Raw genomic sequence first — 26,469 nt, 5'->3', positions numbered from 1 at the left:
AAATGAAAATATTTGTAAATGGTTCTGTTCTGACTACCCACATGTGCTGTGCTCTGTTCTATGTGAACTCTGGCCTGGCCTCATACTTATACAGTTTCCTTACTTAGTGCATAGAAAAATCTTCATGTTTACATCAGCAAGTCCCATGTTTATTCACAAAACATTTGCAGCATGTTCATTTATCACCCGTGTAAGATCACAGACTGGAGTGAATCACCCCGGGGGGGGAGGGGGGGAGGGGGAGGAGGAGTGCGAGGCTCCCTCTGTTTTCATTGAAGTCACTGGGCATGTTGACTTGAATGGGAGCAAGATCTGCCTTTTAATCTCCCTGCCCATTCACTTCTTGACACATTTAGGCTTGATCTTTCATGACTATCAACAATCCTGGGTGAGAATTGTGATGTTAGAGTTTGTGATCAGGCAGATTCTAGAGTAATTCCAAACACACGAAAATGCTGAATGAAAACCCACTTTGCCACTGATATAGAACGAGTAGGTCATCAGAATGGTCATTGCCTAAACATACTTAATGGGCAGGATATTGGTCCTTTGGACTAAGCCTTTTGAAGGTGTCACATACGGTACACTTACAAATGGGGAAATCTCCAGTTTGGTCATTGCACTGCGTGATTCTTTCATCCCAAGATGTTTTTTTGAGCAATAAGAATATTTTTAACAATACTGATTTAATTAGTTTCTGTGTTTAAATATTTACTGGTATGTATAAGGAGACCTCATTTTTAACCTTTGGCTGTTTATAGTCTCGAGCCTCAGGTGCTGGTGCAAAATCAACAGATGAAATTGTTAATGAAGTAGCAGGTGACATCCTGAGCAAACTTCCCTCAGACTTCAGCATTGAGGCTGCAATGAGGAGATATCCGACCACCTACACACAGAGCATGAACACTGTACTTGTCCAAGAGATGGGTCGATTTAACAAGTTACTGCAGACAATAAGAGACTCCTGTGTTAACATCCAGAAAGCAATCAAGGTACACTGCACCAAATATTAAAAAAGCAAATTATTAGGGGCTAAATCCTGTGAACTGTTGCACCATCACCTTCAGTTGCAGGAAGGAGCCATCTGTCTGATGCACTATGACAGTTCCTATATTATCGACTATTCAACAGTCCAGGTGCCAAATGGATGTAATACATTTGTATCACACAATTGTCTATATGTACAATGGAAGAGCAAAATACTGTCCTGCATAGTGCAGAGAAGCCATACTTGCCTTCTGTGTTAGCAGGTTATAGCTCTGGGGTAATTTTTTTTACTAGTTCTAAGCAACTTAAGCATCTAGGTCTCTTCTGAAAATAGGATTTAGGTGGACGTAGCTGAAGTGGAAGTTATTACAGTAAGATTTAGGTGACACTGAGAACCCCTGCTCAGCTGCGGCCTAATCATGGAGGACCATAAAATCCCTAAGAGTTTGAGTTTTCACTGTTACTATCTCCTAGGTGCCTAGCCACATAGCGTGAGGCACCTATGTCATGCTTATACCCCCACAGGATGCTCAAATGAGACTTTTCCGTACCTGCCTGGCCGACAGGGCCCAAACTAGTAGGCATTCTTAGGCACACAACCTCACACAGAATGAAAGGGGACGGTTCCTTTAAACCAGCAGTTTAGGATATTCAAGTGGGATGTGCAAGACCCAGATTGGATTCCCTGTTTGAAGAAGTGATGTGACCTTAGGTTTCTCACCTCTCAGGTGAGTGCCCTAATCACTGGACAAGTGTTGGGCTTTCTGTTTCTCCTGTTTCAGCGGTTCCATGGTGTATTAATAGTAAAACATATTGAGGCAGAGAGAAAGCGAAAAGGGTGCTGTCGTCCAGTCTGAACTGTGAACCTATTCCTGGAGTTTGGGGCAGCTGCCCTAACCGCTAAAAGCCAGCCTCTGCTTGCAAAAACAAGAGCCATCACCCCAATTAATGCATAGCGGTTAGGGGACTCACCTAGGATGTGGGAGATTTGTATGCAAGTCCCTGCTCTACCTGCCCTGGAGCAGGGACTTTTACTTATCTCTTCCTTCCAGGTGAGCCTTCTAATCCCAGGCAGGGGGTGTCTCTGAATCCCTCTTGTTGCAGCTGTTTCACTTTGTATAAGTAATTAGAGCAGGCAAGTAAAATGGATCGCCCACATCACTACCCTAACCACCAGGTAGTAGAGTCAGTCTCTGTAGCCCAGTGACTAGTTATGTATACAAAGCGGAACAGTTTCAACAAGAAACAGAGCGAAAAATCCACTGGATTATAGGCAATAGCTTGGTGGTTAGGACCTCGGCTGTAGGGATTTGGGCAGGGATTTGACCCCCAGGTATTCCACTTCCCAGCTGAGTACCCTTATCATGAGGCCAGGATAGCTCACAATCCTGCGCTACTCACCCCCAGCTGCATTTATCTGGTTTCACCGCACTAGGGAGGCAGAGGTATTGGACTGCCTTCCTGGGTGAGGGCTTCAGCTTGTGCAAGAGTGCTGATCAGCTGTGGAGTTGCAGCAGCACTTAAGGGCTTTGTTCCTGTCTACAAGCAGAAACGTCTGGGCCTAAGAGACTTTCAGCACAAACGGGTTAGTGGTTTTGAAAAATCTCATTGGCACCTTTGAATAGCTGGCCCAAAGTTACTTTTGAAAATGGGATTTTAGGTTCCAGTGTCACTTTATCCATGGACATAAATGTGATTTCTCCCAGTCAGTATGAATTCACTGCAGGATCCCATAGGGAAAGCCAAAGGGTTTGGGAAGCGTGACATCTTGTCTAAAAACACGTATCAATATTTAGTGAATGTGGCAAGAAAAATTAAAGCTAGCTTTGGGTGTAACAGCAATTGGGATTGTTGCAGAGGAACACGGAGGCACCGCACATAAGCTGCTGAGTGCTCTGACCTAAAATGAGAGTTGAGGGTGCTCAGCCCTGCATTGCCTTGGGCCCTTAGCAATAGTAACTTTCAACTGTATCAGCATCCCTTTTCAAACCTTAGTTTAGATAGGCGACAAGTCATCAGGGACAGGATAAATACATGTAAAATAATGAAAGGCATAGGGGTGATGCAGTGGGGACTTGGATTCACATAATACAAGGTCAAGAAGGCATTAAAAATTTGAAAGGAAGTTAACGTGAGTAAAACGGAAATTCTTAGTCACACAGACATAGGTATGGCACTTCTGAATATTCAGAAAGGGCGGGAACTTTTATATTGGTAAGGAGAACATCCAGAATAACAATAGTAAGGCTTGCCAAACCCAGTAGAGCATTGGAAGGGATATAAACCCTCACATTTCAGGACTATAGGAAGAATCTTTCCCTACAGGCTATTTATTCTATAAGGGCATCTTGATGCTTTCTCTGAAGCATCTGCTACTGGTCACTGGTCTGATGCAGTATAACAATTCCTATGTTTCTAGGTTCTCTCAGTCTGGTGTGGCTAAAACTTCAATTAGAGCTGTTGGAGTAAGAGCACAGGGTTTTTGGGGGGGTGTCTGAGCAGACAGGGCAGGGTAATTGTTTCCTTCTCCACATCTGCTTTAGGGACTGGTGGTGATGTCCTCTGAACTAGAAGAAGTGGTAAGCAGCATCTTGAAAGGCAGAATTCCAGGCATGTGGATGAATAAATCTTACCCAAGCCTCAAACCACTTGGCAGCTATGTGAATGACTTTCTTACCAGATTAAAGTTCTTACAGGTGAGCACACTGTGTTTAGGCAAATCTGCTCTTGATTGCTATATAATTTTTCTCTCGGTGGCAGGTGATACCAGAAGAGAATAGAAACACACAGGTATGTATTTTGCATAATGAATGTATAAGGAGTTTAGTTTGCAATGGTTGTGTACAGCAGTCTGCTCATCAGTGCATATAATAAACCACTACACTTTGTTATGTACCATACACCTCATTAAGATAGCTGCTGTCTGTTAAAACGCCTGCCTGACAGATGGGCAATATTGGTGCTCACAGTGGATTCTCTAAAGGCCTCTTAACTGCCAACTGTTCCTGGCACACACGGTGTTGCAGCATTCAGTGAAGTTTAATAAATAACAGTATTACATTTATTAAAGCATAAGAAGAAAACACTGTTGATGGACCTTTCCACTGAATTGCTGAAGTTAGGAAATCATTTTAATGCTCACTTTCTAATACCCAATACTGTACTTACAGAAAATTGCTTGGGAATTTGATGGCTGAGGAGAGTAGCCACAAACTATGGAGGCCTTCCCCTCTAGGTTGCTGGTTCACATAAAGTGTGATTTGACACTGACTAAAATGTTTTATGATTATGTGATTCTAAACTAATGCTCACATTAAAAGCCACTTGAGGAACAGTAGCCAGTGGCATCTTGCACAACGTGGTCGTTAAAACAGTGTTTTTGTTGGCTCTCTAAAATATCACTGGCTTCTGCAAAAAAAGACAACTTTTTGTGATATGGCTTTTACTACTATCCTAAATTACTTTTTGCCTCCTAATGATTTCAAGGTACATTTTTTCTCTCTCGTTTTTCTGCTGTAGCTATGGTATGAACATGGAACTCCACCAGTCTTTTGGCTTTCAGGATTTTTCTTCACTCAAGCCTTCTTAACCGGTGCCCAGCAGAACTATGCCAGAAAATACACCATTCCAATTGATCTACTAGGGTTTGACTATGAAGTGCTGGAGGACAAGGAATACAAAAATGCTCCTGAAGATGGTAAACTTTATTAACCACCTACACTGGTGTAGGAAGTGTTATTTAGGGGTTACAGGTAGATACATTCCTGGCATTAACAGGCATTAAGCACTTAATGCACAGAATCCTGGAAAATATAAGCCACAGTGGAGGCTTGCACATTAAAGGCATAGAAATGACAACATTCAACAAAATTCCTTTTGAATAACTCTCTAGTAGAACATCACAAATTAAATATCAGCAAGACTATTCAGCTTATGTAGTGTCTGGTCAGTGGACCTCCTGAAGCAGGATTGTTCCATACGCTATGTTAACTGGGGCAGATCCTCAGTGGAGCTATGACAATCACCAGACTCATCACCAGATGAGGATCTGGTCAAGTGCTTTACCAGTATCTACCACTTGCCTTAAACTTTTCCACTATCTAACAGATCTCAAGTCATATTTATCCTGAATTTTGCTGTTCTTCATTTCACCCTATTACTTTAGTTCTGTGCCCAGTATTTAGAACATTTCACTTACCCAGCCGTGGGTCGTGACCCTGTTTTAATGGGGTCACCAGGGCTGGCTTACACTTGCTGAGACCCAGGGCTGAAGTTGAAGCCCAAGGTTGAAGCCCAAGCCCCACCACCTTGGGCTGAAGCATGAGGACTTCAGCCCTGGGTGGTGGGGCTTAGGTTACAGGCCCCCTGCCTGGCTTGAGTTTTATCTTTGAGTAGCTATTAAGTGCCAGCCAACATTCAGAGAGTTGGATACAGTATAGTTACTAAGAAATACCTACATTAAGTGAACATGGAGAATGAGGAACCAAAAAGACCATACCCAACTGAAGATTGCCAAACTACAAGGAGGGACGGTCAAGGGCTGTGGCTGGAGTGCAAAGTAATCAGGGATTATGAGGAAGGAGGGATAAAAGTCAGCCCCATTCCTACTAGGGACTCCAACATAGCAAGGCTACCCCCCTCAGAGGACATGGGCAGTCTCAACTTTTGTACCACCTGAGGGATACTGGGTCAAAAAACTGGCACACGGATTTCTGTATTATTCAGTTGCACGAAAGCCTCCTGCATGATCTAAACAGTGTATGATTAAAAAAAAGTGGACCTAATTTCACACTGACTTCTAGTATGTTTTGGTTTCTGTGCCCAAACATCTTTTTATAACTTTCTGCTTAATTCAGGGGTCTACATTCGAGGATTGTTCCTGGATGGAGCTCGCTGGGACAGAAAAACTAAGAAGCTCGCAGAATCTTATCCGAAAATCCTCTATGATACAGTACCTGTGGTCAGTGTGTGTGTGTGTGTTAGACTACTCTTCACTCCAGACCTAATCATATGACAGTCTAACATGGCAGGCTTAGCTTCTCACAATAATGTTTTAAAGGAGTACAAAACAACACTTTTTTTTTTTTTAAGTAAAAACTTTTGCCATCAGAGCTACCTCAGTCACTGTCACCACATGGCTGTGTGGCGACCAATATATATATATATATATTTTTTTACATATATTGAACTGAAAATATTTTGAGCAGCAGATCAGGCAATTTGTGTGCAACAGAAGCACTGAGCATCCACAGTTCATACTGAAGTTAAGGGGAGGACTTTTTGTAGGGATGGGAAGGCGCACTCAGCACTTTTCTGGATTATGCACAAGTTCCTGGGGAACTACAAGTTTAGGAAGTATTTAGTGAGTTGTGACCCAATGTAAAGACTTACAAACTTTATCCAGACAGGTAAAGGGTTTATTCTGTACTTTTCATAGATGTGGTTAAAGCCTTGCAAGAGGTCAGACATTTCACAACGACCAAGTTACACTGCTCCAGTGTACAAGACCAGTGAGAGAAGAGGAACCCTCTCCACAACAGGACATTCGACCAACTTCGTGATAGCAATGATTCTTCCTTCGGATAAACCGGAACAACACTGGATTGGACGGGGTGTGGCACTATTATGCCAGCTTAATTCCTAAATTTAGCATAGACACTTGTAGATGCTTATTTTTGAGATGAATCATTTGTGTAAGATGCATTTCAATTTTTAAATAGTACTGTCTAGTGAAATCAAAATATTTAAATAAATCCATTACACTCCTGCCTTTCAAGAGATTTAAAAAAAGACTAAAATGTAAAATAAAGCTGTGTCATAAAACTTTATAAAAACCAACCAGTATGTTTGCTCATTGAATAATTTTATTTTCTGAAGCTCCTTATAAATAAGGAACATACATAAAATGAACACAACACTGCTGACAATGAACAAAACAGCATTTGATCATTCCCAGCTTTATAAAAATTATTTAAATGATTTAGTTTAACAAAAAAAGATTTATAGCTCAGCAAGTATCTTGTAGGACCATAATCACATTTTTAAACTATAAATCGTAATGGAAAAAATCCACACTGCATCTAGCTACTACAGTATTTTCTAAGCATAATCACTGCTGATTGAGTGCAATGTGATCTACATCAAAATTCATATGGGATGTCACACAGTGACAGCATTGTAATATACAAGTAACATTTATGCCCTCCAACGAATACATGTTAAATGAGACTGTATTCAAGCAGAATGGAATGTTGAAGCCAAGTACACTGAAATTCAGATAGTCTGTAACTTGACATAAAACTACATTGAATTGGTTTGAAATTAAACACTGGTGGAAACCTACAGAAGAAGCCACAGTTGTTATACTGCTCTTCACAATCACAATAAATAGTAGCAAACAAAGAAACAAATTCCATTCTTAGTAGAAAATGCAATACCTAATGCTTTAATATGGCCATGTTTTTCCAAGTGGGAAAAAGGTCTTCTGGAAAGTTAGTACCTTAGTACCATTTTCAAATGTGAATTGGGCACTTAAACCCCTTGATACCTTTGAGGATCGGGGCCTAACTCCCATTGATTTCAATAGGAGTTAGGCACCTAAATACCTTTGAGTAGCTGGACCTTCGTCTCATTGAAATTCAGTGGCACTTATGCTCCTAAAGCCTGTTCTACGCCTAAAATTTAGCTTGACCCTAGCTACAGTGGTCGGGGTGTGAAATAAGAGACGCAGTTAGATGGGTCTAAGCACAGGTATAGACACTGCTCGCTTGACAAAAGAATTCTGCTGGTGACCTAACCACTGCCTCTTGATTTACCAGTGACAGAAAAACTACCACTGTAGCAAGTGTCTGCACAGCAGCAGTGTAGACATATCTTTATACTCCTAAGTCATTTAGTTGCTTTTGAACATTTTCCCTAGCATATTTGTTATAAAAATCCACTCTAAACATTAAATGAGATGATGTCTGTGCCAATTAGGGTCTGATCTTGTGTTTTTATGTGCAAAATTCCAACTGACTTCAGTGTGTGTTGTGCATCAAGGACTGCACAATTGTACCCTTGACTTTGATGTCTTCACTGAGGAAGCCACACCTTTTACAGAATGGACCCTAATACTGTATATGCAAGTTCCTTGATACTGCATTAGGAACAAATACTGGCAGGAGCCAACTTATATCTTTAAAATGTACAGACTGTTCTGGGGGGGAAGGGAGTGGCTGAGAAAAAGGAACAACTCTATCACTAAACTGAAGGGTCAAAAGGAACAGGAACACAGATTAATTTTAAATCAGAATGACGCTGCTGACTGGCTCACTCAGATGTTAAACCAATGCAATTTTAGCAGCTACACTGATGCTAAGCAGACTGAAACAAAACTTGACAGTGTGCAGCAACATACAGCTTACCTGGCAGACATAAAAATGAAAACTAGAACAGCAAGTTAAAAGAAGACCACCACCATGCTTAGGATTGGTCCTAGATTATCAAGTCAGACTGCAGAATTAACAGGGCTTGTACATCGCACAAATTCACAATTTTACTAGGACAGCCGGGGAGAAAAGAAACTAATTTACATCTGGCAATACAAGCACCTTTGCTTACTGCCAAGGTAACCTGCTAGAATCAGTTTAAGGATTTTGATGGTTCACCCTATCCTCCTAACTCACACGTACCGGTAATTTAATGACAGCTGCATTTATATACCCTAGATACCTAAGATCTAACAAATGTTAAAAAATATTAACTCCTTTATGCTGGAAATGGGAATCTTCTAGCACACAGTCTATTGCCTGCAATAGCTGGTGCTATAAACTCTGATGCCAGGGCATGGAAGTAATACATTCAGACCTGATATTACAGCATTGTAAATGACCCACCAGTACTACATATACAGGGCATTCTTTTTTTTTAATATAATCTTTGTACCTGGGTTCAGTACATTGGATTTCAGAAGCTATTACTGTAAAAAGGAGACAAAATTTGAATCCCAAAATAAATTCAACTGTTAAAACTGAGAAATTCCACTATGGATCCTTTGTTAGAGGTGCGTTTGCACAAACTCACAGCCACAATTTATCAGTAGTTTAGGTTTTAAGTGGCACCCAATATTCAGCATGTTTAGCTTCTCAAGCAAGAATCAGGAATAGCCCATTAACCTTCTGACATCAGGGACTTCCCCAAGTTAATACTAACTCTACTTCATCTTCCTACCAAAAGCAAGGAGCTAACATCAAATAAATCTTAATCAGGAAAACGGATCCTCAATGGAAAGAGCTCTTTGCAGCCGATTACACAGGCCTGTGCATATTGCAACAGTCTGCCTCCTTAAACACAAACTTTAGAACGATGAAATGCAGTTTAAGGTGTATATCAACATGTTTTAAACAGATTTTTTTAAGTTTAGAAAAGCACAGTTTTTCCAGTCAGGTGCTAAGTGTAGCATTTAATTGTCTTAGGGTAACATCCACCATTGTGCAGAGGGCCAGCATGAGGTATACATGGCATGTAAGCCTTACGTGGGAATTACACAGCACAAAGACCTTGTGCAGGCCCATTGCAGAGGGATGGATTTCACCTTTAAAGTTTTGTGGATTCTGTTCAACTGTAATGTGAAAAGACATTTCCAGAACAGACTTGGTCTTTCACTGCATGCTGATTTGTAAACAGTTGCACAATGCTTCACGTACAGCACACACAACTTTGTCTTTTCATATGCAACATTTCCGACTTAAGTTCTGTCACTTGAGTTTGGAAGGTACGGTATGTGCACCATGCCTTATTTTAGTTAGCAAGCAGCGAAAGTTAATCTATGCAACTGTACTTGTGTAGTAGTGCAAGCCACTGCCTTCTCGCTGAGCAATGTGCATACAGTACAACAGTGCAGACTCAAAGCCATACAGTAACAGTGGAACCATAGCAGTTTCTGGAAATGGTCAAAACTGGATGTCAAACACAATTTTATCTTCATACAGTGCAATCACCAGCATGATAGCAAATCCAAGGAGCAACCCTAAATTCTGGAGAATGAATTGCCCCACTGGACAATATCCATGTTCTTCATTATCGCCATCTCCATGAAGCATTTCTGGAAGCTGAAAAAGGAAACATTTTACAATAGTTTACAAATACTGTGATGGAAGTGAAATAACTGTCTAGCTCAGAACAAGGTACTTAGTAATAGCAATACCGAGATTCAGTTAGAAAAATCATCAACTAAATAAAGTGCAACTGGAGTAGCAGCATGCCTAGAGGTAGTCAATAAAACACCACCTGATCTTGACCTTGATCTTGATCTTATAAAACCGTTGTCACCAACCAATTCTATACTTTTAAAAAGAGACTCGTAAGCTACAGCATCCTCCTTTGGGCATTCCAATGCAGTGTTCTGGCCACTGTGTTGCTTGCTTATGTTGAATGTAAGCTCCTCACTGCACGTCTACACAAACTCTTACTGTGTGGCAAGCTGGGACATAAGTGCAGCATGCTGCACGCTGACTGTCTGTATGGACCTGCTGATGTGCACTAAATTTTCCCTAGTGTGCATTAATGTACTGTGGTTTGAAACACCCCAGCTTGCTGCACCCTAACAGTTTGTGTAGACATACCCTTCGGATAGGAACCATGCCTACTTCCTTTGAGTTTTGCTCTTTTGAGTTAAAAGTTAAATAATTCTATTCAAGAAAACCCACACACTCTCTGTGGATCTTCTTGACTTGCCTCGTTAGAGATGAAGGCCAAACAGTACTGAACATTTGTATCTAAAAGAATCATGAACTTAACATTGGAAGCTCTGAAATTAAATGGGACGCTTTCTAGACCACAATATGTACAAACAGAAATAATTTTTTAATAAATGCAATTTCAAATCCCTACACAAGAAGAGCATGAGGAAAAATAAATGTAATTCTTTCCTTCATCCAAGGAACTCCTTACCTCAAGAAGAGACTTTCATACATAATGCAAGAGAAAAATACAATAAAGGAATTGTCTTCTAGTTAGAAGACTTAAGTAATCCACAGAGAAATCAAGCTTGCTGATCTGGAATTCTGATTTATAAATTCTTTATGATGGTAGGCACTGCTTTTTGTGTATTGGTTATTCTTAATACCTGAATACACTACAAGTATCAGGAAAGAATGTGACATGTTGTCAAGCCTGTGGCTTCTAACCGGACATGCATATACAACACTCTGCTCGTAGCAGTAGACAGCACAAGGCATCTGGTGACTTTAAAAAGCGTTGAGACCTTAAATTTCTTAAAAAAAAATACTTTTTGGACCAATACCTTCATTAATTAGTTCTGCAGTAGGCTAGACAGCTGAGCAAACAGCTATCAATAAGTCATACTATGGCGTTCTTACAGGATATCCTAGGTCACGAAGCATAATGAAGAGAGTCCCAGTCTCACACTGTGAAAGATCGCAAACTTCCTATTCATGTTAGCAGACAAGATTTGTTGAAGAAATGAATTTACATTATGAGTGAGTTCTGTTCACAAAGTAATACAAAAACCTAATCAGAGAATTGTGTGGGAACTGCTACTGCCAATTCTCTCTTCCACATCTGCACTATCTGGAAGAAGCATCCATAATTCAAGTTTTGTAATCAACTTCTACAAAGAGACAACACTGGTATTCCACATCCATAACCACTTTCAAGGCTACTCATTCTCCAAACTATATTCTAGCATTTCATTTAAAATATAGGAAAAATGCAATGCTGTGTGGCCGTAGAAGATAAATACATTCCTCATTCATGAGCACAAATAAATGGGAGTTGAGTTCTTGGAAGAGAAGACATTATCTTCTATATATTCACAGTTCTGTCACATATCCCTGCTCCCTCCCACTCCCCCAAACAACTGTAGAAATGAACAGCAGGTTCAAGACCCTTTTAGAGTATGTCTACATTGCAGCTGGTGTGCAAGACAACAACCTGTGTGATTTTTCACACACTACTTCTACCAGAATGTTTTGGCCACTCCTCTGAGTAGATCCTGGCCTGTCTTGCACTCTAGATGTGATGGAGCAGACAGCACTACAGCCTCATCAGGGGAAGATGAAGAAGTGGCAGCTGGAGAAAGTTCAGAAGGGTGGTGATGTTTCTCAGGGCTCTGAAGTTGTGGTGGTGGAGCAGGAAACTCCTGAGGTTACTGACGCGGTTGAACTCTCAGACTCAACAAGGGAGCGGAATCTTACCCTGGAGTGGATAGAGGAGATGGGTCTTCTAAAGTGAGGAAGGCCCTAGGAGCCTAGTAGGACCAGGAATGAGGGCTACAGACATGTTGTCTACAAAACGTGTGTGTGTGTACACACCAGGTGAAACCCCAGTGCTTATAATGTCTATGCCTGTTTTGATTGTGCATGCACCCTTGGACTCCCTGTCAGAGAACAGACTCTCCCAGCTCTTGTTTGAGACTGATGGAGAATGAATAGTCCTGCTGTAGAAGTGGAGCAGACCTCGTAGGAGTCCCTAAGATTTGTTTAGGGATCTCCCTCACTGGTGCTGTACGTACAATCTGTGCCAACAGCCTGCCAGAGCTTGATATTCTAACTGCTGAAGATAGTAAAGGACACTCAGGAAATTCAGACACCACCAAATCCCTCAGTATCACAAAGCTCAGTGTTGATACAGCCACTACTGATGAAAATAAATTAGAAATCTTCAGGACTGGAGTAGACAGCGTCAATGACTATGACACTGATGAAGCTGGTACTGATACAGAAAGCACTGCTGCTGAACTCCTTAAAAACAATACTGCAGCATCGGTGTAGGTGACTGCTATGGGCTGTTCTTACGTTGGTACCGACATGGGTACTAGGGTTCCATGGGAAACCATATTCATATTCAGGCTTTGAGCAACCCTTAAGACAAGGCTATCTCTGCCCTTTTCTCTTAGAAGGTCCTACTCAGTCATCTATTCTTATGCTCTTTGGAAGAGCAATGATGAGGCCCCACCCACAGTCAGACAAGGATTCGGGAACAGAAACCTCTGTGGACTGAGATGAAGAGGCTGGAGCCTGGGAACTGGTAGTGGCTGGGGCACTCTTAGAAGAAGACTGCTCAGATCTGAGTCAGTCTTGTGTATTGGATCAGAAGCAGGTCTTAGATTTATCCAGAGAAACAGTTTACGTGAGCGTCTCTTACTCTGAGTTTGTTTTGAAAATGAACCACAAATAGAACATTTGGCTAGTGAAGTGCCCTCACCTAAACAAAATGAACATTTTGAGTGGCCAGCATTAAAAGATATATAGCCATCTTGCATAAGAGACAATACTTAAAACAGGGGGATTTTTGTTCAACCATAAAGGATGAAGACCTGGTACCAGGTAACAAAGACAAAAAAATCGTGCCGGGGGGGGGAGGGGGGGGAGAGAGACTGACTAACAAATTAGCTTAATAACCAAAAACCACAAAACCATCAAAATATGGTATTCAAACTAGCCTACAGTCAGCTCTAGCTAGAAGTTGAGCAAACTCACTGTGCTGGTGCTCTAGAGTAAAGGACACTAACAGCAGTTCCATTTTTCAGCCATGTGCAATAATAAAGATCTGAGGGATGGTTGTCCTTGCTCCACCCTTTTGTGCTCTTAGGTGCGAGGGCACTTAGCGTGCAGGCATGGGCCAAAAGATGCCACACCAAAAGTGGAACACACATCAATCATCACTGAAGTTAAGATTTTATCACGGTTATTTTAAGTAAAAGTCAGGGACAGGTCGCATTAGAAAAATTTTTATGGAAGCTGGTGGCCTGTCCCTGACTTTTACTAAAAATAAGGGAGGCGCATGACAGGGGATGACTGAAGCCCGAGGGGTGTATGTGAGAGAATGAGCCCTGAGGCGTGGTGGGAAGGGGAGAAAGCCTGTGCAGCTGAGGGCTGCCCCCACCAGCTGACAGCTCAGGCCCCACTGCCGTAGGATGAAGCAGAAAATGTCACGGAGGTCCATGGAATCTATGACTTCCGTGACATAACCTTAGCCTTAATCATCACTCAAAGAAGCAACATTTGTTAAATTTGACATTCGTCACGAATTAACCTGATAGCCATATTTATCAACAACCTTTTCTAAACATCCAAACGGATATGTTTGGGACCAAATGTATGCATCTGATGAAGTGAGCTGTAGCTCACAAAAGCTTATGCTCAAATAAATTTGTTAGTCTCTAAGGTGCCACAAAACTCCTTTTCTTTTTGCAAATACAGACTAACACGGCTGCCACTCTGAAACCAGTTTTAGGATTGATCTCCACTTAAAATCAATCATGGACTGCCTTAGAGTATCCAAACACATCCTCACAAAGCAGCAAAAATCAAAGGATAGCCTAGAAGGGTGACTTTGTCACTGGGAGAGCAGCAAGTGGTATTAAAGAAGTTTTTATATCTTAACATGCAACCCTGAGAGTGAATGGATTTGGTCAGATGAAAACCCAAACAAGTGGGACATTGCAAAACGCTGGAGGTTTTCCCCACGAATTTACTATACTATACTTTTTAAGAGATGGCAAGGTATGAATGGCTGTCTAGAGAGTTGCCTGTAGGTGGTTTGCTTTATTTTGTGCAACACAAAAAAAATAAGTTACATTGTGGGTTATTCAAAGTCACAGATTTCATACATGCAGAATAAGGCAATACAAAATGATAATCTTACCATATCTACCAATGCAACATAAAGGAACATGCCCGCAGTGATTGCAAAGATCCATAAAGTGATATTATTGGCATACTGTCCAACAGCTGTGCCTATCAGCATCCCTACGTAAGCCATCATAGCAGACAGGAGGTTGTACACAATAGCTTGCTTTACTGTCATACCTGCTTTAAGCAGCACGGCAAAATCACCTGAAATTGAGACAGAATAATGAAAGTTTTTAATTGTCATAATCTCACAAGAGACTGAATAGATGCATTTGCCCTCAGTTATATTATCTAATCTAGCTAAGGAACTACTCAAGTGTCCATCATTGTGGCAAACGTACTGGAGGCTTTTTTTTGAGGGGAGAAGGGGCAACAGTGTATGACTATATAGCCTACAATACATACCACTTCCTGGATTAAAATCTGATTTCAAAGGCAACCATGACTCATACTAGCTGATATGGGGCATTAACAGAGCTCTGAAAGGATCCCAAGCCAGCCCTCCCGTTAGAGTGCAGTTGTGAAGTCCGTCAGGTTTGTGTGTACAAAAGCAGTGACGTTCAGAGAGCGGGGTGCTGGCTTTTTAATAAAAGAAATGCAGGTTCATTCTTGACCAGTCCCTCAGGGCTTATTAGCGTCGCTCTCGTCTTCACAGATTCTACTTCGCATGTGCGGAAGGACGATAAACGGGCATTAGTTTATCAGGAGGGAGCTACAGCATATGAAGTTGGAAAATGTACCACCGGGGAAGGGAAGAGAGTGATGGTCAAACAGATTTTCAGGAGAAGGCTAGATTACACAAATCCACACTGATTTATACATTACTGGCTTGAAATGTGTTACATTAACCTTGTATCCTACTGTAATGTCAGTATTAAGTATTTGCTACACTATAATTATCTCCAACACTAATATAGGTGTAGAGAGGTGGGGTTCGCACCTCCTTTTGTTGCTTTATTTTTAAGATAGGTTTAGTAGAAATCACCTGTGTCTAAAGATACAGGACAACAGAATTCCCGGACTTAATTTCTATTTCAACAGTTCTGTTTCCGTCAAACATATTATTTGTGAATTCTGGGGTGAAAAGTGACACTGATGCACCCCATGAGAACAGAAGACTTCATGTCCGATGTAATTCAATTTTTGGGATTATTCACAGTGACCTAAAACTGAAAGTAAGTAGCAAACATCTCCCACTGACAATTTAATCAGAGTTTACAGTCTGATGAAAACAAAAAAAAAATGCTTACCTGTCTCTCATAAAAGACAATTACCTGTTCCGTAACTGGTGTTCTTCGAGATGTGTTGCTCATGTTTATTCTACAGAAGGTGCAGCGTGTTTGCCACGTGCACCGGTGCCGGAAGTTTTCCCCTTAGCAGTATCCGTACAGGGGGAGCACCGCTGTGACCCCTGGAGTGGCGCCTCTATATCGCGTTATAAGGGGAGCTGCACACTCCCCCCACCCTCGGTTCCTTCTTGCCGGACAACTCCGACAGAGGGGAAGGAGGGCAGGATGTGGAATAGACATGAGCAACACATCTCGAAGAACACCAGTTAAGGAACAGGTAACTGTCCTTTCTTCTTCGAGTGATTGCTCATGTGTATTCCACAGTAGGTGACTCCAAGCTATATCTGTTGGAGGTGGGTAGGAGTTCACGAGTTGCCAGGACGCAGTACTGCCCTGCTGAACCCGGCGTCATCTCTAGCTTGGGAGACGATCGCATAATGCGAAGTAAACATGTGAACTGAGGACCAAGTGGCAACCTTACAGATGTCTTGGATTGGGATATGGGCTACATAGGCAGCCGACGAGACCTGAGCCTTCGTTAAGTGCGCCCTGACGATCGGTGGCGGGGGAACCCCTGCCAGATCATAGCACGTGTGTATGCATGAGGTAATCCAGCAAGAAAGGCTCTAGGTGGAAACTGATTGCCCCTTCACACGCTCGGCTGAGGCAACAAAAAGTTGCGAGGATTTCCGGAACGGCTTGGTCCGATCCAGATAGAAGGTCAGTGCCCTATGCACACCGAGCGTGTGAAGGCAGCGTTCCCCGTTGGAGGAATGGGACTTAGGACAGAGGACGGGAAGAAAGATGTCCTGTTCCATATGGAAGGCGGAGACCACCTTCGGGAGATATGCCGCATGTGGGTGAAGCTGGACTTTATCCCTATGGAAACCGTAGATGGGGGCTCCGAGGTCCAGGCCCTGAGATCCGAGACACATTGGGCCAACGTGATTGCTACAAGGAAGGCTACCTTCCACGAGAGGTGAGACCAGGAACACGTGGCCAGTGGTTCAAAAGGAGGTCCTGTGAGGCGGGACACCACCAGGTTTAGGTCCCATTACGGTACGGGGGATCTAGCACATGGGAATGAGCGGTCAAGGCCTCTCAGGAAGCGGGCGGTCATAGTATGGGAGAAGACTGAGTGCCCTTGCACTGGCGGGTGGAAGGCCGATATGACCGCCAAGTCTACCCTGACAGAGGTGGGTGCCAGTCTTTGGGTCCTAAGGGACAGGAGGTAGTTGAGGATAAGCTGGAGCAGTGCGGACGATGGGGAGACTCCCCGCCCCTCCGCCCACCTGGAAAATCTGGACCACTTTGCCAGGTACATCCGGCGTGTGGATGGCTTCCTACTCTCCATGAGGACCCGCCTGACTTCTTCCAAACACTTCCTCATCTAGCCACTGAGCAGCCACGCGGTCAGGTACAAGAGCGGCCAGACTGAGATGGAGGAAGTGGCCCCCATCCTGGGAGAGGAGGTCCGGGTGAAGTGGCAACCTCCTCGGAGGGGCAGCCAACAGGTCCAGGAGGGTTCCATACCAGTGTTGGCGGGCCCACGCTGGGGCGATAAGGATGATACGTTCTTTGTCTGTTTTTACTTTTTGCAGGACTTTGCTGATGAGGCAAAATGGTGGGAAAGCATAGAAAGACTGGCCTGACCACTGCAGGAGGAAGGCATCTGAGATTGCGCCCCTCCCCAAGCCTCCCCGGAGCCGGGGGGCAACGCCGGCTCTGGTGGATTGCGAACAGGTCTACATGGGGAACTCCCCACTCTCCGAAGAGCCGGTGAGTGACCTCTGAGTGGAGTGATCATTCGTACTAGGGGAAGAAAAACCTTTGGCTGGGACTCCCATAGGTTAAAGTCATATGATTGATGATTGGCCACCCTGAGCTGGAATCTTGAAGAGGAATAAAATTTTCTACCAAAATTTCCTCCTGGCGTCTTTATTCTTGGGGGTGGGTGCGGGCTTGCCCTGTCGCTTCCGGTGTTTCACCAATTCCACCACCAGAGTTAGGTGCCAGTGAGAATAGAGGTACTCGTGGTTCTTGGCTGGCACGAAGTACTTCCTCTCAGCCTTCTTGGAAATCGGGGCCAAAGAGGCGGGAATTTGCCACAAGGTGTTGGAGATGTTGGCTGCTCCTTGGTAGAGGAGTAGAGCCAGGTGGCCCAGAGCCGAGGAAGACAGTACATTAAGGAGGGAGTCGGATGGGCCCTCCATCTCCTCGACCTGCAGCCCAGCATCTGCTTTAGCAGGTCTTGATGCACCTTGAAATCTTCCTGCGGGGCAGAGGGTGGCGGTGCTGTTATGGTATCATCCAGTGCCAGAGAGGAGGCCGGCACAGAGCCGTGGGCCTCGGCCGAGATAGAGAGGTCAATGAAGCCTCGGATGCCCCGGCCACCAAGCGGGTTCCCGTCTGGGAGGGCATCGGCAGCCACGATGCCCATTGGCACCACTGCCCCTGCCATGGGGCCCCTTGCCACTGTCCATGTTGAGGGCCCGGTGGCGCTACCTGGTCCGGCCCAGTGATGGACGGCTGGGTGCCAAGGCCGAGGACACCACCAAGCGCACGATCCTGTAGAAGCGTTAGGAATAACGGTGCCTGTGACACCGTCTTCTGTGGGACTGGGACCTCGACGTCAAGGACCGGTACCCACCAGAAGTGCTGCTCTGATACTCGCTTTGGCACCTGGAGCTACGGTGTCCTGGTGCCAATGAAGCGCGAGGAGAGTCCCGTGTGCGATGTCTGGCAGAGCAAGAACTTAATCGTGCCGAGACCGGCTACGGTAACTGCGTTGCGAGGAGGAGCGTCTCCGGTGCCTGTCTCAGTGCTACCGCGCAGCGTGGAGGGACCCTCAGACTCCTGCCCGGACGGTGTCGAACCGGGTAGCCTGGCTGGCGTCGATGGTGGTGGATGCGAGCTGCAAGTTGACCGGACACCGCGTGTCGAACAAGGCAGGGAGTGGTCCTTGGAGCAGGAGCTGTGCTGCGCCGGGGAGGTCTGACGAGCTTCTGGCAGCGGTTTGCCTCGGGACCGAGGGCCCATCAGTGGCGGAGCCCCGTGTACTGGCAAGCTCAGAATGTCTCGTGCGGCCTGTCGAGCCTCCGGCGTCTATGGCTTCCTGACCGCAAGAGATGTGCGTGCTGGCACTGCCGGGCTACTCCGCTCAGCACGAGTTGGAGGTTTTGGGCCTGGGGGCGGGACGACAACGACAAAGGGCTGCCCAACGCAGGACAGGTCTCTCCCCTTTCCTTCTCTCGGCGCCGCTGCGAGGTGGAGCCCTTCCCCTGCTTCTTGGAAGGGGAGGAGTGCCGGCTGGTGGAGGGCTTTTGCTGTGCCCTGATGACACAGTGCCGGGCACCGAGTCCGCTTGGCGTGCTGGAGTTGGGGCCAGCACCGATTCCATGAGGAGAGTGCGAAGCCTGATGTCTCTCTCCTTCTTAGTTCGTGGCTTGAAGGACCTGCAGATCTTGCAGTGTTCACTCACGTGAGTTTCGCCCAAGCAACGGAAACACTCAGCATGCGGATCACTCCTTGGCACGGAACAGTGACAGGAGTTGCAAGACTTGAAGCCTTGGGCATGGGGCTGCCCCGAGCCCACTCTAACAACTGAAAACTACTTTCTACGAGCTACTAACACTAGCTAAAAGTACCACTGAGATCAACTGGAAAGGCTGCACCAGAGCTGGAGCAAGAAGTTCTGACTCACCTCCACTGGCGGCAAGAAGGAACTGAGAGTGGGGGGAGTGCACAGCTCCCCTTATAGCACAATATAGAGGCGCCACTCCAGGGGTTGCAGCGGTGCTCCCCCCGTACGGGTACTGCTAAGGGAAAAACTTCCGGCACCGGTGCACGCAGCGAGCACGCAACACCTACTGTGGCATACACATGAGCAATCACTCGAAGAACTGTTGTTCTTCAGGATGCTTTGCTCATGTCCATTCCATTTTAGGTGTGCGTGCACCCACATGCACGGTCTTTAGAGATTTTTGCCTTAGTGGTATCCATAGGGTCAGCAATGGAGCCCCCTTGAGTGCCACGCTCATGTGCCAGTATATCAGGTGCTGCTGACCCTACACCCTCTCGTTTCCCTCTTGCTGGCAACTCCAACAGAGTGGTAGGAGGGCAGGTAATGGAATGGACATGAGCAGTTATGGACATGAGCAGTTAACTCGAAGAACAACAGTTATGAGAGGTAGGTAATGGTTGTTTCTTCTTCGACTGCTCCCTCATGTCGATTCCATTCTACGTGACTCACAAGCAGTGTCCACGGAGGTGGACTCGGTGTTTACGGTCTTCCAGCTTACGGCACTGCCCTGCTGAAGCCAGCACCGTCCTGGGCCTGCTGGGCAGGCACATAATGGGGGTGTAAATGTGTGAACCAATGACCAGGTAGCAGCTTTACAGATCTCTTGGATCGGCACCTGAGCCAAGAAGGCTGCTGATGACATTTGTGCTCTAGTCGAGTGCGCTTTGACTATCGCCAGCGGAGGCACAATCGCCAGCTCATAGCAGTATTGTATGCAGGCCGTGATCCAGGATGAAATCCTTTGAGCAGACACTGGGCGACCTTTCATCCTGTCTGCCACCGCAATGAACAGCTGCGTTGATTTACAGAATGGCCGCGTCCTGTCGATATAGAAGGCCAGTGCCCTCCGGATGTCCAGGGCATGTAACCTGTGCTCCTCTTCAGATTTATGAGACTTTGGAAAGAAGACTGGTAAGAAAATGTCCTGGCCAGTATGAAACTGGGAAACTACCTTGGGCAGGAACGCCAGGTGCAGCTGTAACTGGACCTTATCCTTTGCAGAACACCATATAGGGTGGTTCTGACATAAGTGCCCTGATCTGAGACACTCTGTGGGTGGACATAACCGCCACCAGGAATGCTACATTTCAGGAGAGGAGGAGAAGAGACCAGGAAGCCAGAGGTTCGAAGGGAGGCCCCATGAGCCTCCACAGCATGAGATTCAAATCCCAGGGAAGAACAGGATCCCGGACGTGAGGATAAAGTCGCTCCAGACCTTTCAAGAACTGGGCCATCACATTGTGAGCAAAGACCAACCTGCCTTGGAACAGAGGGTGGAAAGTCTAAATAGCAGCTAGGTGGATCCTAAATGATGACAGGGATAAGCTCTGAAGTTTGAGGTGCAGAAGATAATCCAGGATCACCTGCAGCAAGGTCTGTGTGGCCAGGACGCATTGATCCGAAGCCCAGAATGTGAATCTTTTCCACTTTGCACGGTAAGTCGCTTTGGTGGATGGCTTTCTGCTACCCAGCAAGACCTGTTGCACCCAGATCGAACATTCCTGCTCTTCCGCATTCAGCCATGCGGCAGCCATGCTGTCAAGTGCAATGCCTCCAGGTTTGGGTGCAGGAGATAGCTGTGGTCCTGGGACAGCAGGTCGGGCCAGGGAGGGAGTTGCAGCAGCATGGTTACCAAAAAGTGCAGCAGTGTACCAAATCAGTGCTGGCGAGGCCATTCAGGGGCTAACACGATAACCTTTGCCTTGTCCTGTTTAATCTTCACGAGGACTCCCTGGATCAATGGCACCAGCGGGAAGGTGCACATCAGGGCTTCTGACCATGGAAGCAGGAAAGCATCTGACAGGGAACTCCTGTCCATCCCCCAGAGCTAACAGAATACGTGGCATTTCCTGTTCTGGTGAGATGCGAACAAGTCCACCTGGGGAGTCCCCCACTTTCAGAAGATCATACTGGCTGCCTCCAGATGGAGCGACCATTCGCGGCGAGACGAGACAGTCCTGCTGAGGTGATCTGCTAGCACAGCGTTTCTCAAACTGGGTTCCGCGGACTCCTGGGGGTTCCCAAGGTACTCCTTGGGGTCCGCGGGCCCCACTGATCAACTTCTTCCCCCTCTCCCAGTGCTAAAAGTCCGGCAGTGCAGTGGGACTAAGGCTCCCTGCATGCCCTGGCTCTGTGCTGCTCCCAGAAGTAGCCAGCATGTACCTGTGGCCACTGGGGAAGGGTGTGTGGGGGGAGGGCAGGGAGTCTTCGCACGCTGCCCCCTGCTCTGAGTGCTGATTCTGTAGCTCCCACTGGCAGGGAACTGCGGCCAATGGGAGTTGCAGGGGCTGTGCCTGTGCGCAGGGACAGTGCGCAGAGACACCCTGCCCCCCACATAGGAGCCGCATCCAAAGTGCCAGACGCTTTCAGGAGCTGCTCAAGGAAAGCGCAGCCCTACCGCAGCCCGCACCCCTCACTCCCTCCCACACCCCAACCCCCTGCCCCAGCCCAGAGCCTGCACCCCACACTGTATCCCAACCCCCTTCCCCAGGCCAGAGCATGCACCCCTCACTCCCTCCTGCACCCCAACCCAGAGCCTGCACCCTGCACTCCATCCCGCACCCAAACTCCCTCCCAGATCCCACACGTCCTCCTTCACCCCAACCCCCCGACCGAGCCTGGTAAAAGCAAGTGAAGGTGGAGGAGACGAGTGACAGAGGGAGGGGGGAATGGAGTGAGTGGGGGTGGGAAGAAGTGGGGCAAGGGTAGAATGGGGGCGGGGTCCCTGAAAATTTTAAAATCAAAATGAGGGTCCTTGGGTTGCTAAAGTTTGAGAACTGCTGTACTAGCATATTCTTGGTCCCACGCAGGTGCATGGCTACCAGATGAATGGCATGCCACACACAGAAGTCCCCAAGGCTGAGAGCTTCCTGGCAAAGGGCTGACGACCTGGCTCTGCCATGTTTGTTGATGCAATACATCGTGGTGGTATTGTCAGTAAGGACCTGCACTATCTGGCCCCTCAGGTGGGGCAAGAACAGCCCGTAGCTCCCTGAAATTGATGTGAAGGGCCAGATCATGCCACAGCCAGCAGCCTTAAGCGCTGAGCTAACCAAGGCGGGCTCCCCAGCCCAGGTCCGAAGCATCAGAGACCAGGGTCTGCGACAAGGCAGTGGCCATGAAAAGAACTGACCACGTACGTGCCCAGCTACTGCAGGCATGTGTGAGCTGTTATGAGTTGTTATGAGCAGTTTCCACGGTATACATCTGATGAAGTGAGCTGTAGCTCACGAAAGCTCATGCTCAAATAAATTGGTTAGTCGCTAAGGTGCCACAAGTACTCCTTTTCTTTTTGCGAATACAGACTAACACGGCTGTTACTCTGAAACCTGTTGTTATGAGTTGGTGGTTCTTCACATGGGAGATCAGGTCTGACATGGTCGGAAGAAGCACCTCTGGAGGAAAGGCTCTGGCTCGCGTGGAGTTGAGAACTGCCCAAATGAACTCTGTGTTGGACTGGCCTTAAGGTGGATTTTTTTCTCATTTATCAACAGGCCCAGGTCGCAGCAGATGGAATGCACCAGATCGAGGTTTCTCTGCATTTGTTCCTGAGACCTGCCCTTGATGAGCCAATTGTTGAGATACGGGAAGACCTGGACCCCCCGACGTCTGAGGTAAGCGGCCACTGGTGCCATACATTTCGTGAAGACCCTTGGAGCCGATAAGAGCCCAAAGGGGAAAGCCGTAAATTGGAAAGGGCGTTTGCCCACTAAAAAACAGAAGAAATGTCTGTGACCTTGGAATACAGAAATATGGAAATAGGCACCTTTCAAGTCGAGGGCAGTGTACCAGCCTCCCGGATCCAGGGAGAGGATAATGGAGGCCAGGGAGACCATGTGAAATTTCAACTTTTTGAGAGACGTGTTGAGGTGTCACAGGTCCAAAATGGGTCTGATGGCCTCTTTTGTTTTCAGGATTAGGAAATAACGGGAGCAGAATCCTTTCCCTCTCATGTCCCAAGTGTCCTCCTCCACCACCCTCACGGGCGGGAGGTTCTCAACCTCTTGGCTGACGAGTTGCTCGTGAGAAGTGTCCCTGAAAATGGATGGGAAGGAGGGAAGGGTGGAAAGGAGGGGCAGCCGAAAACTGCTGGGTGCAACCTTGAGACGCTGTGTCCAGTACCCAACTGTTTGAGGTGACTCGGGACCAGGCCAAGCAGAAGGGACAAAGACTGTTGAGGAAAGAGTAGGGTGGATCCTGGGAGGTGACTGGGGTGTTGCTCTCAACCGCACCCTGAAAATGAGTGCTTCTGGCCCCTGGGGTTTTTTGTTGGGCCAGGCTGTGCAGGTGAACTGGAGGAAGGGTGACAGCAGCTGAAACTAATGACTCTGCCCCTTCTCCTTGCAGACCCTTTGCCAAGGCCTAGGTGGCAGCCGGAACTGCTTTCTCGCAGGCTGAGGTGTATGCATGACCAGAGAGCGAAAGATGGCCCTGGTGTCTTTTAGCCCATGAAGCATCACATCCGTCTGGTCCGAAAAGAGACCACTCCCTTTGCCCTCTGGATGGAGGTTGGCATTTCTTGGGAGAGTCCGGACGTCTTAAGCGAGGTACCGCTCCTCATGACCACCGCCGATGTGACCACCCTGGCTGCCAGGTCCACTGTGTCCCATGCCATCTGGAGGGAGCACCTGGCAGCCGCAGTGCCCTTCTCGACCAGGGTGCCACATTCTTGGGGCAAACCCTGAGGGAGGCACTCCTTGAATTTATGGATGGAGTTCCATAAGTTAAAATTTTATCAGCCCAAGAGGGCCTGATTGTTTGACACATGGAACTGCAAACTGGCCGTTGAATAAATTTTTCTTCCAAACAGGTCCAACCGTTTGGCCTCTTTATTTTTGGGGGTCCAGCTGGTATGCCCGTTTGTCTCTTTCATTGGCCACAGAAACCACCGGCGAGCCTGGGGTAGGGCCGGTGTAAAGACAATCAAACCCTTTGGCTGGGACAAAATATTTCTTTCCAGACCGTTTTGAGGGGGGAAGGGATGGACGACGGAGTTGCCAGAGGGCCTTGGCAATCTTAAGGACACCACCGTGAAAGTTAGTGTGACATGATAAAAAGCTTTGAATGCAGCTGTGTGGAACCCTTAAGGTATAACTAAGTCTTCAGCGTTTTAGTCTGTAGCAAATAGATCTTTAGCTAACAGAACAGTTCTCACCTAGATTTTACATAGAGCATCCAAAATTCCAACTTGCATTTCCCCCCTCTAAATTAGGCCTCATTTCTTCCAAAATGCCTTAAAAATCACCAACTTATCATTTGACTGCAATGTGAAATTGAATGACTGAATGCTGACGTGACCCAACCAAAGAGTGACAGATGCTATACAAGTTTCCCTATATAGCTCTTCCAGAATTCCACCATACCATGCCTCCCCTAAGCATAACAAATGCAGAGCTGAAATGTGGATTACTGTTATTTTAATGTTCCTTTCCATATGTGACTCATCTTGTATTTCAAGAGTTGAACTCTTGCCAGAAGTGTGGCACTTAAGCCACTTAGCTCCCTCTCCAATTACTTTTACAGCTAAAAAAAAAAAATCTTTATTTTCTCTGTTTCATGTCTGCTTTTATAAGCTTCTTCAGGATGCTGAACACATGATGATGCTAAAAATTCTCATCTACTCAGAGCATGTCAGTCATGCTGACTTTTATACATTGTTATTAAAATTACTTTATCTCCTAAGTGCATCTTGATGTAACAAACTGTGGTAGGATTATGTATTTCCCTGATTTAAAAGAAGATTTTATGTTGCATAACACTGAAGTTTCTACAAGAAGCCTAGTAGAGAGAGCACTAAACTTGGACTCAGGAGATCTAGGTTTTCTTCCCAGCTGTGGCACTGGTCTGCTGTGCCTAGGGAAAGTCACTTTCCTTTCCTGTGTTTCAGTTTTGCCATATGTAAAATAGGGAAAAAACTGGCCTCTTCTGTAAAGCTTTGAGATCTGCTGATGAAAAGCACTATATAACTGCTAGGTATTATTATGATTCTTCATTTGGATCAAACAATCTTTTGGCTTTAAAGAAATAGGAGACTGATAGAATCAGTATCTAGTTCATCTGGTGGAAGGTTTTATACTATGATGTACATGCAGTTTTGGATACAGTAAGATAGTTTCAAAGAAGAAAAGGAGTACTTGTGGCACTTTAGAGACTCACCAATTTATTTGAGCATAAGCTTTCATGAGCTACAGCTCACTTCATCGGATGCATACTGTGGAAAGTGTAGAAGATCTTTTTATACACACAAAGCATGAAAAAATACCTCCCCCCACCCCACTCTCCTGCTGGTAATATCTATCATTATATCTATTATAAAAAGATCTTCTACACTTTCCACAGTATGCATCCGATGAAGTGAGCTGTAGCTCACGAAAACTTATGCTCAAATAAATTGGTTAGTCTCTAAGGTGCCACAAGTACTCCTTTTCTTTTTGCGAATACAGACTAACACGGGTGTTACTCTGAAACCCATAGTTTCAAAGCAGATTGATCTACCGACTACTTTCCTGCTACCGTGCACAGTGAATTGTTGTGTTTTCAGCACAAATCTCATCCATACCTCTAGAACATCTTGTTTTTCCAAGAGACAGATTCACAGCTAATCTGTTAATTCCATGAATTTTTCCCCCAGATTAAATATTTTACCCACTCGGAAACAGATTTCTACCAGGTAGCTATCACATCTCAAATGCTTATGAACACAGTAGTCCTATCTGCTTTTGCATTTCTAGCCACTGACTTATTGTTGAGTGGT

The 26,469-nt window shown here is 45.8% G+C and overlaps 2 protein-coding genes across 7 annotated transcripts in view; one reads left to right on the top strand and one right to left on the bottom strand.

Annotated features, from left to right (window-relative positions):
• DNAH7 (dynein axonemal heavy chain 7) overlaps positions 1-6,825 on the top strand; it is a 285,097-nt gene extending 278,272 nt beyond the window's left edge. For all 5 annotated transcript variants that reach the window (XM_048868445.2, XM_075118030.1, XM_075118029.1 and 2 more), the window contains 5 exons: positions 762-992; positions 3,531-3,683; positions 4,507-4,684; positions 5,844-5,947; positions 6,425-6,825. In XM_048868445.2, coding sequence (XP_048724402.1) covers positions 762-992; positions 3,531-3,683; positions 4,507-4,684; positions 5,844-5,947; positions 6,425-6,631 — 873 coding nt within the window. In that variant the 3' untranslated portion in view covers positions 6,632-6,825. The remainder of the gene's footprint in view (positions 1-761; positions 993-3,530; positions 3,684-4,506; positions 4,685-5,843; positions 5,948-6,424) is intronic.
• An 8-nt stretch (positions 6,826-6,833) lies between these two features.
• SLC39A10 (solute carrier family 39 member 10) overlaps positions 6,834-26,469 on the bottom strand; it is a 75,919-nt gene continuing 56,283 nt past the window's right edge. For both annotated transcript variants that reach the window (XM_048868447.2, XM_048868446.2), the window contains exons 9-10: positions 14,638-14,828; positions 6,834-10,079 (exon numbers count right to left, since the gene is read on the bottom strand). In XM_048868447.2, coding sequence (XP_048724404.1) covers positions 9,921-10,079; positions 14,638-14,828 — 350 coding nt within the window. In that variant the 3' untranslated portion in view covers positions 6,834-9,920. The remainder of the gene's footprint in view (positions 10,080-14,637; positions 14,829-26,469) is intronic.

The sequence above is a fragment of the Caretta caretta genome, chromosome 11 (genome assembly GCF_965140235.1).
Source record: "Caretta caretta isolate rCarCar2 chromosome 11, rCarCar1.hap1, whole genome shotgun sequence".
Lineage (NCBI taxonomy): Eukaryota > Metazoa > Chordata > Testudines > Cheloniidae > Caretta > Caretta caretta.
Note: the sequence above shows the minus strand (reverse complement) of the source record. Positions and strands in the feature narration are given on the sequence as shown.